The sequence below is a fragment of the Selaginella moellendorffii genome, unplaced genomic scaffold, assembly GCF_000143415.4.
Source record: "Selaginella moellendorffii unplaced genomic scaffold, v1.0 SELMOscaffold_109, whole genome shotgun sequence".
In the NCBI taxonomy this organism is placed as follows: domain Eukaryota; kingdom Viridiplantae; phylum Streptophyta; class Lycopodiopsida; order Selaginellales; family Selaginellaceae; genus Selaginella; species Selaginella moellendorffii.
This window is the reverse complement of record NW_003314370.1, coordinates 449,340-465,201: the sequence shown is the minus strand read 5'-3', so window position 1 is coordinate 465,201 and position 15,862 is coordinate 449,340. Positions and strand designations below refer to the sequence as shown.

The window sequence follows — 15,862 nt, the reverse complement described above, 5'->3', positions numbered from 1 at the left end:
AGGAAAAAACAAACGCAGGCATTCAAACCACCACTGTAACAAACCAAACAAGAGTGGTCTTTTTTTTTTTCATCTTGCTTCTCTCTTTTCACTTATAGCGGCTTAAAACAGTGAAACGCTCGCGAACTTTAAAGTCACCACTTCCATGGCCATCGCTACCGTTGCTTGCCACTACAAATGCTCTTCGCGGGATGGAGACGAGCGTAACCTTTTTCTCGCAGAGAATGAGGCCTGTCGCAATGCTGCTGGCTATCGTCTTCTTCATCGTGTCTTTCACGAGCTATGTCTCTGCGATGACCGCCAGTGGCACTGCCTTTTCTTCGTCGTCGTCGCTGAATCAGATCGTTGTTGGTCGAGTTTTCTGCGATCGATGCGTGGAGGGACGCTTCTCCAGGCATGCGGCGTTCGTCAAAGGTAAGTCGATAAGTCCCTGGCGATCCAAAGTTTTTCCACTCGAAAACTTCGATGTCCTTAGCTGACGAGAACACTCTTCTTCGCCTTAGATCATGAGAACTTTCTTCGGCCCGAAGATCTTATCTGAACTTTGTCTTTCCAGGTGCCAAAGTTGCGCTCGAGTGCACGGGAGACGATGGTGGAATTCACGTTGCCGAGGGCGAGACGGACATGGCTGGCTCGTTTCTGATCCCCTTCGACACCTCCAAGATCAACTCCCACTCCTGCTCGGTCAAGCTTGTAAACGCACCGCTCTCCGAGTGTAATCTCGTCTCAAAGCCAGCTCAAGTTCTCACACCCGACATGAAGCTCAAGAAAAACGTCGTCTACGCCGGACTGCTGAGCTTCCGGCCGGAAGAACCACTCCCAGCCTGTTCTTCACGGAAGAGTGACGCCTACTACGGCACTCCGCCAGCGTACTCGTCCCCAGCGCCTGTGACCCGTGCCGCTCCTCCACCGCCAGCGTTCTCTTCTCCAGCTCCGATAGTCCGAGCTTCACCACCTCCACTCTACTCGAGCCCGGTTCCATACTCTTCTCCAGCTCCGATGGTCCGAGCTTCACCACCTCCACTCTACTCGAGCCCGGTTCCATACTCTTCTCCAGCTCCGATGGTCCGATCTTCGCCACCTCCACTGTACTCGAGCCCGGTTCCATACTCTTCTCCAGCTCCGATCGTACGAGCCTCTCCGCCACCATATTCGTCTCCAGCTCCAATTGTTCCAGCCTCTCCACCGCCTTATTCCTCTCCAGCTCCGATCGTTCGCTCGTCCCCTCCACCACTGTATTCTTCTCCAGCTCCAGTTGTTCGCCCATCACCTCCACCATATTCGTCTCCAGCTCCGATCGTTCGCTCGTCACCTCCACCATACTCCTCTCCAGCTCCGGTCGTTCGCTCCTCACCTCCACCACTGTATCAGCCTCCTCCACTTTACTCCAGCCCGGCTCCGATCATCCGCTCAGCACCACCAGTCCCAGTGTCTTGCGCTCCTCCAATCTACTCTAGTCCGGCTCCAATAGTTCGTTCATCGCCGCCACCAGCGTACTCCTCTCCTTCACCGCCACCATACTCTTCTCCAGCTCCGATCGTTCGTTCTTCTCCACCTCCATTGTACTCTTCTCCAGCTCCCTCACCACCGCCACTCTACTCTTCCCCATCTCCAATCTCTCGATCCTCCCCTCCTCCACTGTACTCTTCCCCAGCTCCAATCTCTTCACCTCCTCCATATTCTTCTCCAGCTCCAATCGCTCGATCCTCACCGCCTCCACTCTACTCGTCCCCAGCTCCAATCACTCGATCCTCGCCTCCTCCGCTCTACTCTTCCCCAGCACCGATCACTCGATCCTCACCTCCGCCATTGTACTCGCCGCCAGCTCCGATCGCACCGCCGCCAGTCTTCTCGTCACCAGCTCCAATCGTTCGATCGTCTCCTCCTCCTGGCTACGCCCCACCCTACTAGTCACGAAGAGAAATATTTAGGGTTCTAGCCTAGCGCTCTAGATTTTGTTCTTTCTTTTTCACGGAATAGAATTTGCCCTATGGCGCTTCTCTGGTGCAGCGCTGGATCACCAAATGCGAAGGCTCTTGTTCTTTGTTGCTCCTGCGTTGTCGGGATCGTCGCTGTAGTCGTGGTTGCGAGAAGAGTCCGGCGGCGCGTCGCAGAAGACGGTAAGAATCGAACGATTTTTTCATGATCTAGGGAAGAAACTTAGCTCTTACAGACAATGAAGACGAGGAAATCAAGCCGCAGAAGAGATTCAAGAGAATCCTGGCTGATAACACTCCATTGCCGTTCGTTCACTTGGAAATTCCAGGCAAAGGTTAGCTCGATCGAGGTTCTTTTCTTTACTCGTTCTGGATTTCCAGGGGAGGATTCGCATCCTTATGGCGATGAGATCAGAGCTCTGCTAGAGGGTCCAGTTCTTCCATTGTTTGAAACCGAGCAGCCATTGGCTGAGATGGAAGAACCATTCGTTTGGATCGAAACGAAGGAAGCTTTGGAGGATTTGGCACAGGTTTTGTCCGAGGAAAGTGAGTTTGCTGTGGACACCGAACAGCACAGCATTCGATCGTTCCTTGGATTCACGGCTCTCATCCAGATATCAACGTACAAACGCGACTATTTGATAGATGCAATCGCACTGCATGACGAGATGGAGACCTTAAGGCCTGTCTTTGCGAATGCTTCTATTTGTAAGGTCCATACTCGAGCGCTATGGGGTAAAAACTTACACTAACACTTTGCCTTGTGTATAACAGGTGTTTCATGGTGCTGACAGCGACATACTCTGGCTACAACGGGATTTTCACATCTACGTTGTTAATCTCTTCGACACAGCTCGCGTAACTATTTTTTTCTCTCTCAATGTAACCTTTTATGTGTCTGATGGATGGAATGCAGGCTTGCGATGTTTTAGGAAAGCCTCAAAGGTCCCTGGCTTATCTCTTGCAAACTTACTGCAACATATCGACAAATAAAGCTTTCCAGGTACGTAAAATACTGGCAGACATTAACTGGACTAATTATTTTGGTAGTAGAAGTCAGATTGGCGTCAACGTCCTTTACCTGAAGATATATTACTGTATGCTCGCAGTGATGCGCATTTCTTGCTGTACATAGCTAGGAAGCTATATTCCGAGCTTCTCCAAGGAGAAACCGACCTTGCGAACGCCCCGCTGCAAATGGCAACGCGAAGGTCACACTTGATTTGCTTGCAACTTTACGAGAAGGATGCTTCATCAGCGTCGGCAGCTGCGTCTTTATTTTCGAAGTTTCAGGAATCCAATCTGGATAAGCCTCGGGTGAATCTAAGCATTTCCAGAAATGCTCTTGTATAGATACTAATAGTGAAGTTTTTTGCAGGAGGCATCGATGCGTAGGCGACTCAGGTTGCTGTGCGAGTGGCGAGATGCTGTGGTACGTCCTTACTTGGCATCTGTTCATGTTCTCGTTTTGATCATCGCTTTGTTGTTTCGCAGGCAAGGATTGAAGATGAGAGCCTGCGTTTTGTATTATCAGACGCGGCTATCGTAGCTATTGCAAGAACACTTCCTCGAACTGGAAAAGAGGTTTATCGGTCGATTCATGCAGCTGACATGGCGACGTCAACCGACTCGAGTAAAACAAGCTTGTTACCGTCGCCATCTCCCCTAGTCAAAAGGCATATCAGCTCATTGATCCTCGCAATCAAAGATTCAGCCGCTAACGCCACCTCCGGTGAGCAGCGGGATGACAAGAAAGGGAGGAGATTCTTATTCAACAAGAGAAGCAACTCCGAACTCAAACGCACGCAGTTTGTAAAGAAATTTTCTTGCAAGGGCCTGGTGTACGAAAACTGCCGAATTTATGCTGGAGATGGCCGTCTTCTGTGTTATTGCGACCGGAGAAAGCTCGAATGGTTTGTGGCCTGATCCCTGAACTCTCTCGACAGTCGTTTCTATTTACGATGACAGTGCGTTATATCTTTTGGGTGCAGGTACTTACAGCGGGGTCTTGCAGAACGCTTAAATGAAGAACCGCCAGCTATACGTCTTTGTTTCGAGCCAAAAGGACGTCCAGAAGACGAGAACAACGAGTTTTACATTCAGAGCAAGTCCAACCAGTGCGTCGGGTGTGGAGAGAGTAGCCATTACCTGCGTTACAGGATCATCCCTTCCTGCTATAGACAACACTTTCCAGAGTATTTGAAGAGCCACAGGTCTCACGACATAGTGCTCTTGTGCGTGGATTGCCACGAGAAAGCGCACCGTGCGGCCGAGAAGTACAAGCACGTTATTGCACTTGAGTCCGGGATACCATTGTTCGCGAGAAAGATTATTGCTGCCGAAGACGTGGAAGGCTCTGGATACTCAGTCATTGAGAGCGAGACGGGAGTTCCACCACTGCAGCTGCGCAACGCAGCAATGGCACTACTGTGTCACGGGCCAGACATGCCAGAAAGCAGACGAGCAGAGCTGGAGATGGTATGTTTTCCATTGTCTTTTCTGTTTCGATAGCTGGCCCCGAGCGTCCTTTTTTTGTTTCTTTGCAGGTTATAAGTGGCTACTTTGGTGGTCGTCAAATAGACGAAGCAGACATGAAAGCTGCAGCGCTTGTAGGCATTGACCCGAGGGGAAAGAAGCGGCTAACTAGGAAAATCGACAAGCTACTACGGAAGAAGCAGGCGCACAACAGTAACGCTGCGGTTGAGTCACCGGTGGTAGAAAACGGAGAGCCAGGCAAGAACCCGAAGAAAACGCACAAGATATCGCTTCTCGGTCATGGGTTACACGGGAAGAAAGTTGTGGAGAAGATATGGGAAGGGCAAGGCGAGGACGGCATCAGAGATTTTATACAGAGGTGGCGTATGGTGTTCGTGGATGCGGTTCATCCGGGTTATTTGCCTACGGGATGGGAGGTCACGCACAGGTAGATTTCTTCCTCTCTTTAATTCCTTTTGGTGGCGGCGCTGGCTAAAGACAAAGGATACTAACTTCGCTGCTTGCAATTACAATGCAGTGGACGTCGTGAATTCGGAGAGCACAGTGTCTACCGGCCGAAATGGCTAACGCGCACCTGAGAGAGAGTCATCGTCGGTGGTGTCGTCGTCTTCTTGTCTGACAACTTAAACGTCTACCTCGCTCGCTCGCTGCTCGTTGGTTCGTCAGGTAAGGTGTGCAAGTAAGTAGCGGCCAGCAGCTACTTGATTTCGATCCGCCCTTTTTCCTTTTCTCTCTCTTTACTTGACTTTTTGCGTTCTTTATTTCTCAGGCTGTTCGTTCGTACTACTTTTGAGCGTTTTGGGAAAATCGCGGTGGTGTTCATGCACGCACTGGTGGAGTGAGTGGTGGAGTGGTGTGCCAACAAGTTGAAGTTAAGGGCACGCTCGCTCCCATCCATTCCAGGTTCATCATTTTTTTTTTTCATTTGGAGTTGTTTGGCAAGTTCAAGGGGCCAGCCAGCCAGGCACCACTGACTGACTCACACCTATACGAGTCGGGGTTGCAGCTTGCAGCAGCAGGGAGCATTATATATTTCCTCGCACCAGTGGCTGACAACTTACAAGCGTTGGAGGCAAGCAATGGCCATGGCACACCGTACTGAGCGAGCGCCTGCGCAAGCTTCGCCCAAAGAAAATGCCAAAGTCGGGAAAAACTACTCTGGTACTGTACCGATGCATCTGGCTCTGCATCTTCGTCCCAAAGTTTTTACGGAGATTCTAATCTATACACGCTTTTGCTCTTCTTTCCGCGGCAGGCTGCTGCCCCAGAGACGTGAAGAAGAGATAAAAAGAGCCAGTCACTAAATCGCTCTGGCGGTGATGGCTGGTTGTCTCGCCTTTCTCTATTTTCCCGTGACTTGCGCGGGGATGATTCAAGAAATGTCAGCTCGGTCGATCGATTTCACTCGAAGCTCAAGGTGGTTTTTCTCGGTTGAGTTTTACTGACTGAGTTTGAAGTTTCGTGTGCTAGAAAACTCGCGGAAGGAAAGAATGCTGTGCGGCCGCTGACCACTGACACACACATTCATCAATGTTGAAGATTTGGAGGAGATTTTGAATGGCATGCATCATGTGTCATGCGCGGTGGCCATGATGGGTATCATCCATCCGGGGAAAACGAAAAGAATGTAAGCCCGACCCAGCGAAAGATTCGAACCATCGACGCGTTCCTCGGACTGAATCGCGGAAGAATGAATTTCCGTGGGGTTTTTATGGTTCCGTACGCATACGCATGCGATACGATTTGTCGCTAAATACGGGGACAAATGCGTATTTTTTAAGTATTTCTTTGGTATGTTCCCTTGTTGTCAAATGTTTGGTGCCTGTCTAGCGGTTTTTGTTGTTGGAAGCGGATCAGTGACAGGAAAAGTCTCTTAAAAAACTAGTTTTTTTTTCCAGTAATATTGGAAGCAAAAAAAAAAAAAAATTTCTGGACTGTGGATTTTGATAGTACACTGCCAACTTCATTTGCTCCATTAAGTTCCCAAAAACACACCTCACAACCATTAAGTTCCCAAAAACACACCTCACAACTCATGTGTTGTTTCTTCTCGTTGGTTTTGTCTGAGAGCAGCTTTGTCTTTGTCAAACCAATGCATGAAGTTTCCTTTTGGCACATCTTTCCTTGAATCTTTTATGCTCCCCAGTGCCAGTGGAGGAGATTTGATTGATCCCAATTCCAAAGAGAGAACAAGCAAAACTTGTGTGATTCCCAAGGTGGAAAGAAAGAAGTGAAGAACACCACCTCCACCACTTCTATACATTTACACAGGGCATCACATTTTTCCTCAATCTTTCACTTTTTCGTCAACATTTGTGTGTTAACTCCTTCAGGAGATTTTTCTCTCTTTTCCCACAAAATAAAAACAATAATAATAATAATATCATTACAATTCTTTTTGACTTGAGCTGTGGAATTTAGTGGATCCATAGATGCTCCTGACAAGACAACCCCCAAATCTGAAAATAGTTCATGTTGTTCATCCATCCCTCCGTTTTTTGTTTTTGGCTTTTTTTTTCTCTCTATAAAAAAGAAAGAATTGAGGAAGAAATTTCTTGTTTTTAGGCAGGAACAGTCCAGAGCAGAGCTGCTGCAGGTTGCTTCACAGCGCGCTCGCTGTCAATTCGTAAAAGAGCGAAAGGAAAAACCAAGCCAAATGTCAGCCAGCGGCAACACAAACACCCACAAAAAAGCAAGCCATCCATCCATCAAATTTTACCATTTTTTTTCCCTCTTTTTTCCTGGATGAAAGGCAAGTTGTCGTACCCAATCGTATGAATCCCCGGGAAGGAAACGAAAAAAAGAACGAAAGAAAGTGTCAGCGGCGCGAGGAAATCCGGGAGTAAACCACCAGTCGCGCTGTTTAAAACAGGGGTTTAGAGAGGTTTTAGGAAAAGATCTGCGCGTATAATCCGGAAGAAATTGTGCGTCCCCCGCATTCATCAGAAACAAATGCCGCAGCTCACACATCATCCACATCATCATCCACATCAAACACACCATCATAAGCATCGCCATGCCCATTCAATCTCTCTCCCTTTTTACTACCTTTTACTAGCATTTTTTTTCCTCTCGGATCGAAGGCCTCGAGGGGGAAGTAGGAAAAAAAGTGGTTTTTTCTCCTCTCTCTCTCTCTCTCTCTCGTTTTTCCGCTGTTTTTACCCTGCGAGGAGAGGAGGGGGACGATGGAAGAGGAAGAAGAGCTCGGTGGCTATGGTGGTATGTATGGTATGTGATGATGGAGTGATGCGATGATGATGGGTGGGAGTGGTGGTCACTTGTGATCTGTGTTTTCTGTGTGTGTGTGTGAGAGAGAGAGAGAGAGTGTGCGTTACCTAGAAGACAAACCAAAACAAAAGAGAAGGAGAAGAGAAAGAGGAAAAAAAAAAAAAAAAGAAGGAACAAGAAGACGCTGGAAAAGCATTCGTTCGTTCGCTCGCTCAAGCAAGCGGTGGGACGAAAGAAGAAAGAGGGCTTTAATTTTTTTTTAATTTTCTCTTTGGTTTCCTTTGGTTTGTGCTTCCGTCGCTTGGGCGAGGTGGAGGAGCGAGCGCTAGATCTGCAAGAGGGTGCTGCATTTCTCGGGTTTGGATTCTTTGGGGGGCGAGGAGGAGATGGGGGACGATCACCCAAAGCGCAAGATGAAGACTCCATCGCAGCTAGAGATTCTGGAGCGAGTGTACGCAGGTATGGAGGATTGTTTTCAATCAGGGATTAAAGAAGAAAACGAGAGCAAAACAAAAGAGAGGAAAAGAATGAAAGCGAGCGAGCGAGGGAGGGAGCGGGGCAGGCATTGAGCAAAGAGAAAAGAAAAAGCTTGGATGTTTATTCTTTGTTTGCATTCATTCTAGATTATCACCGCAACCAGCATCACTGTTCCATTTGGTTTGGGTGTGCCGCGAGTTTTTTTAGCTATGGTTTCCTCGAGCTCGATAGGATCCTCTCCTTCTTTCCTGGCTGATGGAAAAAAAAATGTTTCTTTGGTTGTGTAGAGGACAAGTACCCATCAGAGATTGTCCGATCGGAGCTCTCGCACCAGCTAAATCTCACGGACAGGCAAGTAAAGATGTGGTTTTGCCACCGGCGCTTAAAAGACCGCAAAGGTTCTACCACCACCACCACCACCACCACCACGACTAGCACCGAAGAAACCCGACACAAGAAAAACCAGCAAAGGATCCATCCACAATACCAACTTGATCACCACCACCACTTACTTCCGCCGCCGCCACCACCAGCGCCGCCACCTCCGCCGCCGCACCACCACCATCCCGGCCTGTCGCTCGACTTTGGATCGCCAATGCAGCAGCAGCAGCCAATGCGAGTGCTCCCGATCGCCACCGCCGCTCCTCACAACTTTCTCGATATGATGCATCCCGAGGAGCGAGCTTTTCATATGAGGCAATTGGCGAAGAGGGACTTGGAGACGAATGGTGGCCGTGGTAGCGCGTACCGGAGGCTGGGACTCCACAACGTAAGTCCTCTGGATTGCCGGTTGAGTGTGAGTCCCGAGGTGGCGGCCATCAGGCTGGTGGAGGAGCAGCTCGGCGAGCCGATGAGAGAAGATGGTCCCATTCTTGGCTACGAGTTTGATCCTCTTCCACCCGGTGCTTTCGATACTCCAATCGGTACGTATCATCGATCTCTTTGCTTTAGTTGCTTATCTTTCTCTCCTAGAGCACGGAAGTCAGTATCCGAGAAGCCAGTTCGCTACTCCGGAGGGAGTTTACAACAGCGAGAGCAAAGCTCACGCTCGTCACGAACCAAAACTTGGAAGAGTGAGTGGATAGTTCTAAGCATACTGACTGATTCAAAACTTTGTTTTTGTAGCAAGCACTCGGCTCCTCGGACTTTTCTCCATCCCCGGCGACTTCGTCCAGCAAGAGGAAGAACAGCTCTTCGTCGCCGTTTCTTCCGCTCGCGACTGTGCCGCAGTCTCCAAGAGTTCCTCACGAGCACCAGTTCATACCCGAGCATCCGACTGGAACTGGCGCTCACTTTTACGATCGATCCAGCTCCAAGCAGCAGCAGCAGCAGCAACCACAGCAGCAATCTCTCGAACTTAGCACACGAATCTCTCCACTTTCGTTCTTGCCACCCGCTGGAGTGGAGACTTTTGGAAATGGCTTTTGCACCGAGAGCCGGCAAGCTCCTACGCTTGGACTTGGCTTTCCGCCGCCGAGCGACATGAGATTTCCAGCGGACTTTTTGCCACGAACCGGTATGCCATTTCCACCACCCGAGGTTCAACTTTTGCCACCAGTTCGTCCGCCAATGAGCGAGAAAGCCATCGCTGGTACCGAGAGATTGATAATGCTGCACGAGCAGGAGCAAGCCCGTCTCGAGAGGAAACGCAAAGTAAGAAAAACTTGGATTTGGTCCTTTCTCTGCTAAATCCTTTCTCTATCAGGCCGAGGAAGCTCGAATCGCGAAAGAGCACGAAGCACAGGATAAGCGGATGAAAAAGGAAATGGAGAGGCAGGAGGCAATGCGGAGAAAGGTTTGGTTTTGTTTCTTTGGGCCGTGATGGATTTTACTGAGTGAGTTCGTGCTTTTGTATATTTCTTAGCAGAAAGAGGATCAAGAGAGGAAAGAGTCGGAGAAAGTTCACAGGGAGAAGCAAAAGGAGCTTGAAAGGCTGGCTCGGGAGAAAGCTCGCGAAGAGGAGCGCCTCCAGAGGCAGCACAAGAAAGAGTATGAGCGCATGGAAAAGCTATTGCAGAAAGAAAACCAGCGAGTAAGTGTTTGGTTTTTCGTTTTCAAGTTCACTCCTGGACTTTTGTGTTACACAGGTTGCAAAGCTTCGTCAAAAGGAAGAGATGAGACGAGAGAAAGAGGCCACCAAGCTGAGGGCTGCTTACGAGCGAGCCACAGCGAAAAAACTTGCCAAACTTTCAACGGGGCTTATCGATGACGAGCAGCTGGAGCTGATGCAAATGGGAGCTTTTGTGCAAGGACTTATCTCCGGCTCTGAATTCGATCCAAACAAGAGTAAGAAAATGACACTCCGGCGAAAAGTCTTACACGTTTCTTTTTACTCGTTTTTCTTGCTGAAAACAGTTGAATTGCCGATGTTTCCTCCTGCTTCTGTCCGCATGAAACCACCTATTGGAGTTCCTCCCTGGAATGACTCAAATCACAACGTTGCTAACCTCTTCATGGTATACTCGTGGTTTTCTAGTTATCCTTTGTGTCATACAAAACGTCCTCTCAGGTGTGGAGAATGCTCACTAACTTCGCAGACGTGATTGGTCTGTGGCCATTCACTCTGGATGAGTTTGTACAGGCGCTACATGACTATGTAAGTGTGATGTTTCTCTTTCGCTCCTAACTCTACTTCTTTTTTTCTTCAAGGATTCGAGACTCTTGGGAGAAATACACATTGCTTTGCTGAAAACTCTGGTGAAAGACGTCAAAGACGCGTCACAGGCAGCTGCGATTGGAAGTAACCAAGCACTGGCAGTCGCATCGGGAGGACATCCGGAACTTGTCGAAGCAGTATTGTTTTTTCTTCCTTTCTTGAGAAAAAACTCCTCATCCTTGGTTTCCAGGCGTATGCATGGGGCTTTGATATCCAAGAGTGGGGACAGCACGTAAATGCTCTAACTTGGCCAGAGATTTTAAGGCAGTTTGCTCTAGCCTCCGGCTATGGTCCCAGATGGAAGAAGAAAATTACCGAGACAGCTCCTAGCACACCAGTAGCGGAAGTAAGTTACTCATTTTTCCAGCTCTAAAGTCTTTCTTGTTCTTACGTGTTTCCTTGCTCAGGGAAAAAATGCCGAGGACGCAGTTGCCAACTTACGTTCCGGTGCCGCAGCTGCCAATGCTGTCACTCAAATGCGAGGAAGAAACTCCAGCCGTGTTCGAAAGCAGCAGCAGCAACATAAGCCTGTTCTCACTCCAGGCACAGTGAAATTCGCTGCGTTCCAAGTTCTCTCGGTCGAAGGGAGCAAAGGCCTCACTATCTTGGAAGTGGTCGATCGTGTCCAGGTAAAAGTATACATCACTCGGAACAAAACTGACTTTCCATTTTTTTTCCAGAAAGCTGGCCTACGCGACTTATCGACGAGTAAGACGCCAGAGGCATCGATCTCGGCTGTCCTCTCCCGAGACACAAAACTCTTCGAGCGCGTAGCACCCTCCACGTACTGCGTGCGCCTCGTGTTTAGAAAAAGCCCGGAGGAAGCCGAGGCCGTGCTCCAGGCCGCTCGCGAGAAGATTCGCCAGTGCGAGAGCCGGCTCTCGGACGCCGAGCCGGAGCCTCTCGAGGAGGATATCATCGAAGAGGCCGAGGAAAGGGAGGAAGAGGAAGAGTGTGACGAGCAAGATATCGAAGAGACCGAAGAACGAGAAGTTAAAAACGAGACTGCCACCACGACCATTAGCACGATCGAAACCACCGTTACCACCACCACCACCAACGACAATAGTCCTTCGAGTAGTGGAAAAGTGATACTGCGGCTCAAAGTTGGGAAGCTAACGCCAAGCTCGGACGCTCCAGCGGTAGAAAGCGGGCAGAAGGAGGAGTGTGTAAAGGCCGAGCCGGAGCGGCTTCACAGTAGCTTAGATATGAATGTGGAGAGCGTAGAAGTGATGGCACAGGAAAGCAGCGATGGCATGGAGATAGATGAGAGTCAGGTTGGTGAAGTTTGGGTGCAAGGACTCATGGAAGGCGAGTACACGGATTTGAGCGTCGAGGAGAGGCTGTGTGGATTGGTTGCTCTCGTGGATGCTGTCAACCAAGGGAGCACTGTTCGCTCGGCCATAGAGGTGAGAACTTGTTCCTTCTTTTCTTTGGTTTTTTCTTTGTTTTCATCACTCAAAGTTTGCATGTAAACTTTGCATTCCAGGAGCGATATGAGGCTGCGTCGGCTCTCAAGAGACAGCTCTGGGAGGAAGTCCAGATCGATAAGCGTCGGCTAAAAGAAGAATGCAGCAAAGCCGAGGCTGCAAAGGTCGACGAGACGAATCTGCAACAACAGCAAGTGGATGAGAAACCACTGCTGCAAGCTCTGGAGAATGGATCACAGGAGGCTCAGGAGCAGCAGCTGGATGGAGATGAAGATGGCAGCTCCAATCCTGCGCAAGCCTTGAGCGAAGATCCAAACGAGAGGCAGCAAAAGTGTGCTTCGCAGCACTCGGACAGGTCCCGGGCCGATATGAAAGCAGATATCAGGTTGCGAGCGGAGAAACTCTACGTTATTCGGTCGCTTCCTCTGGGTTTGGACCGGAGGCACAACCGGTACTGGCAGTTCGTCACTAGTAGTAGCGGACACGACCCCGGGTGTAGAAGGATCTACTTTGAATCGCATGAAGATGGCCACTGGGAAGTCATCGACACCGAAGAGGTGAGTGTAGTATCCTTCATCTTTTTGAGTTGCATGGAGGAATGTTTGTTCTCCCAGTTTTCATGGATGGTTTTCGTTTCTTACGTGCAAGAGTTTTCTTTTCTCTTCTCTTGTTGGTCACTCACTAAACAAAGTTTGTGTCCATTCCGGCAGGCTTTGAACGCGCTGATGAACTCTCTGGACATAAGAGGCACGAGAGAAGCAAATCTCTTTGTAGCTCTCAAGGAGCTTGAAGGCTCGCTAAGGCAAGCAATGAGCAGCTCTAGCACCAAGCAGCACCAAGACCACCACCAAAGTCACCACACCGGAAATGGAAATGGAGCTGGAGTTCAAGCTGGAGCTGGGAGTAGAAATGGAAATGGAAACGACTCTTGCGAGGGGAGTCCATCTTCCAGCGCCGTGGTTGGAAATGGCGGCAAAGACTCGACGAGCTCCGACGCTCGGGTAGGATCGCTCAAAGTCGAGCTCGGAAGATCAGCGTCGGAGAACTCCGGCGCCATGGAACGATACAAAGACATGGAAAGGTGGCTGTGGAGGCACTGCAGCGTCAAGGCGCTGCAAAGAGGTGGCGAGAAGCGACGAGAGAGCGAGAACGATGGGATGATCACCGAGTGTGAGTCGTGCCATGACTTGCGCTGGGCCGTCGACAAGCACTGCCCGTTTTGCCACTCCACCGGCGAGGAAGAAGTCTGGAGTGATTTCTCGCAGCACGTCCGCGACTGCGAGCAAAAGATGATCAGCAGGGATCCCGCCTGGAGAATCCAAGGTGGTGTTCTTCCTCCGCGAATACAGTTGCTCAAGAAACTGTTGTTTCTAGTCGAGGTAACTTTCGTTTCTTCTATTGCATTGTCTTGAAACGTTTCCTTCTTCCCTAGATTTGTATTCCTTGCGAGGCACTTAAGCCTGCATGGTCGACGAATTCTTACAGAAAGGCGTGGTGTCAAAGGCTCAAGGCTGCTTCTTCGGCAGGAGAAATTCTCCAGGTAGAGTTAAAAGTTCTGGAGCTTGGTGCTATCTTTCTTTATCTCTTTTTCTTGTTTTTCTTTGCAGGCATTCATGGATCTGGAGGGAGCAATCGATGAGGACTGGATCTCTTCCTCGTACGAGTCGATCGAGCAAGTTGGCAGACTCATCGGCATTCAGAGAAAAAATCCCCCCTGGATCCCGCAGACCTCCGCTGCTGTTGCTCTTCGACTGATGGTCTTTGACTCTTCGATCGCCTACACCGAAGAACAAAAGCAGCAGCTCATGGACAGGCAACGAAGAGTAAGCCATCCATCCATTTCGCGTGTTCTTTTGCTTACTTTTTCCTGAGATTTTTACTTTCGTTCTACGCGTCGTGTTTTTAAGTTGAGAATCTGTTCTTACGTTTCTCTCCTTCCAGGTTCCAATGAGAAGATCGAAAGGAGAGGCCCGCGAAGTTTTATACGAGGCTGGTAGTACTAGGCCGGCAGAAGGAGAGGAAGACAAAGAGACCAAAGAGGCAGAGTTTAATTCCCAAGAGGAGGAGCTACCACCACAGTTTTACGAGAGGAGTGGTGGTGACTTTGGAGCTCATCCATCTTGGAGCGCTCGGCAAGAGAGCGCCGCCGTTCTACTAGAAGAGGAAGAAGAAGATGATGAAGACGAAGACAAGAGGCTGGCAATGAAAGCTAGCGGCGAGAGTGACGATAGCTCGCAGATGAACTGGGAAGGACAGGATTCTTTCGAGGAGCTCGAGCAGCCAGGCCATGGAAGCCTCCATCATCTGGAAGAGCTGGAGATGGAGGAAGAGGATGGATTGATGTTGGAAGAGGAGGAGGAGCTGAGTGACGAGGAAGAGGAGAGCGAGGAGGAAGAGTTCCAGCAGCAAGCGTCGAGCAGTGATACGGACGAAGAGCAAAACAAGCACGACAACTTGGTGGTGGCCAAGAACTTGATCAACATCAATGCGAGCTTGGAAGAAAGCGGTGATGATCTTCATACTGCTGCTGCTGCTAGCAAGATCAATGGCGGTTCCAGCGAGAGAGTTGTAAACTGCGGCTTGACAAGTGAGTTAGAGTTTGAGCGGGGGACGTATGAGGAGTGAGTGGAAGTTTTACTTTCTCCCATACAGTGAAGGTGTCTCTTCTCGTCGTACAGTTTGATTTGTGAATTCAACCATGACTTTTGTATGTAATTTCTTCTAGGAAAAAAGGGTTTCTTTATTCTATGAATTTATTGATTGCTTTGAGATGTCCTAGATTAAACATTTGACAGAAGGGGCCACAGAAGAGACTCGTTCTTCATTTTCTTGATACTTAAAAAAGTGATGTGTGGGATTATGATTGAACGCTTCTAAGTCAGAATCCGTGTTACATGTACCTGTTACCTAATTAAGGTTACTAAGAATTATAATCCATTTTGAATTAAATCCAGAATATTCTTATTCTAGAGTAACCCTAAACGTCCAAACCGGTGGCATCGATGGATGCATCGGAACTGGAGAGTGACGCAGCGGCTGAGTTGATGCTTTTGGAAGAGGAGCCATTCGTGAGAGGTAGTGTCAAAGCTTACCTTGCTCAGCCTATGAGGGCTGTGCCTGCTGGGGTTGACGCATATCATCGTTTCCTGTTGTCGACATCACCTCCTCTGGTGGATCTCTGCCCGCAGGACTTCGAGACGGACTGCTGGGATAGCTTCCTCAGTGATATGAATTCTTGGTTCTCTGGGCTTCCAGACAGGCCTCTGAGATCAAAGCCAGAAGTGCTGATCGATCTTCATTTCAGAGGTTTCCTTTTCTCGGCGGCTGACACGGTGCTGCAACTCGTAAAGGGACCCAAGGATGTGTCTGCTGGCATGGCGAGCTATGCCATTGGGAACTGGATAGGTGCTCCGGAGCTTGTGGTGAGCACCAAGGGCCATAGCCCGCTTGTTGTTGGTGTCATGGTGGGGATCATTGACGCGGGAGCAGTTGCGAGGGTCTATGCTTACATGCTGAGCAGTGGTTCTTCGTTTGGGGTCGTCTCATCCTACGCAGAGACGAAGGTTTGCGCGCGCTTGGACAACCGGTTTCTCTTGTCAGACCCTGTTCCACTTCCGCTTATCGGCATCAGGTTTCTG

General features: G+C 49.5%; 3 protein-coding genes across 6 annotated transcripts; all 3 read left to right on the top strand.

Annotated features, from left to right (window-relative positions):
- Positions 1 to 42: 42 nt before the first annotated feature.
- Positions 43 to 1,991, top strand: LOC112342446 (extensin-1-like). Its single transcript, XM_024664282.1, has one exon. It carries the CDS (start codon positions 625 to 627, stop codon positions 1,909 to 1,911), a length of 1,287 nt encoding a protein of 428 aa, XP_024520050.1. The 5' UTR covers positions 43 to 624; the 3' UTR covers positions 1,912 to 1,991.
- Positions 1,950 to 6,334, top strand: LOC112340444 (protein RRP6-like 3). 2 transcript variants are annotated; one of them, XM_024664281.1, is made up of 15 exons: positions 1,950 to 2,120; positions 2,174 to 2,272; positions 2,319 to 2,650; positions 2,712 to 2,795; positions 2,854 to 2,940; positions 2,991 to 3,254; positions 3,316 to 3,369; positions 3,432 to 3,850; positions 3,929 to 4,415; positions 4,484 to 4,860; positions 4,951 to 5,099; positions 5,203 to 5,336; positions 5,440 to 5,594; positions 5,689 to 5,850; positions 5,904 to 6,334. In XM_024664281.1, exons 1-11 carry the CDS (start codon positions 1,991 to 1,993, stop codon positions 5,009 to 5,011), a joined length of 2,394 nt encoding a protein of 797 aa, XP_024520049.1. In that variant the 5' UTR covers positions 1,950 to 1,990; the 3' UTR covers positions 5,012 to 5,099; positions 5,203 to 5,336; positions 5,440 to 5,594; positions 5,689 to 5,850; positions 5,904 to 6,334. The 2 variants fall into 2 exon arrangements, with proteins under 2 accessions (XP_024520049.1, XP_024520048.1); XM_024664280.1 differs by having other exon boundaries at positions 5,203 to 5,594.
- Positions 6,335 to 7,303: 969 nt separating this feature from the next.
- Positions 7,304 to 14,970, top strand: LOC9662457 (homeobox-DDT domain protein RLT1). Of its 3 annotated transcripts, none has more exons than XM_024664333.1 (18): positions 7,305 to 8,120; positions 8,426 to 9,061; positions 9,111 to 9,211; positions 9,264 to 9,791; positions 9,844 to 9,933; positions 10,006 to 10,170; positions 10,226 to 10,424; positions 10,494 to 10,594; positions 10,648 to 10,734; positions 10,788 to 10,931; positions 10,985 to 11,140; positions 11,202 to 11,423; positions 11,475 to 12,203; positions 12,284 to 12,781; positions 12,935 to 13,603; positions 13,657 to 13,764; positions 13,832 to 14,047; positions 14,166 to 14,970. In XM_024664333.1, the coding sequence occupies exons 1-18, from the start codon at positions 8,048 to 8,050 to the stop codon at positions 14,847 to 14,849; spliced, it is 5,406 nt and encodes a 1,801-aa protein (XP_024520101.1). In that variant the 5' UTR covers positions 7,305 to 8,047; the 3' UTR covers positions 14,850 to 14,970. The 3 variants fall into 3 exon arrangements, with proteins under 3 accessions (XP_024520099.1, XP_024520101.1, XP_024520100.1); XM_024664332.1 differs by having other exon boundaries at positions 10,003 to 10,170; XM_024664331.1 differs by having other exon boundaries at positions 7,304 to 8,120; positions 10,226 to 10,594.
- Positions 14,971 to 15,862: the final 892 nt, after the last annotated feature.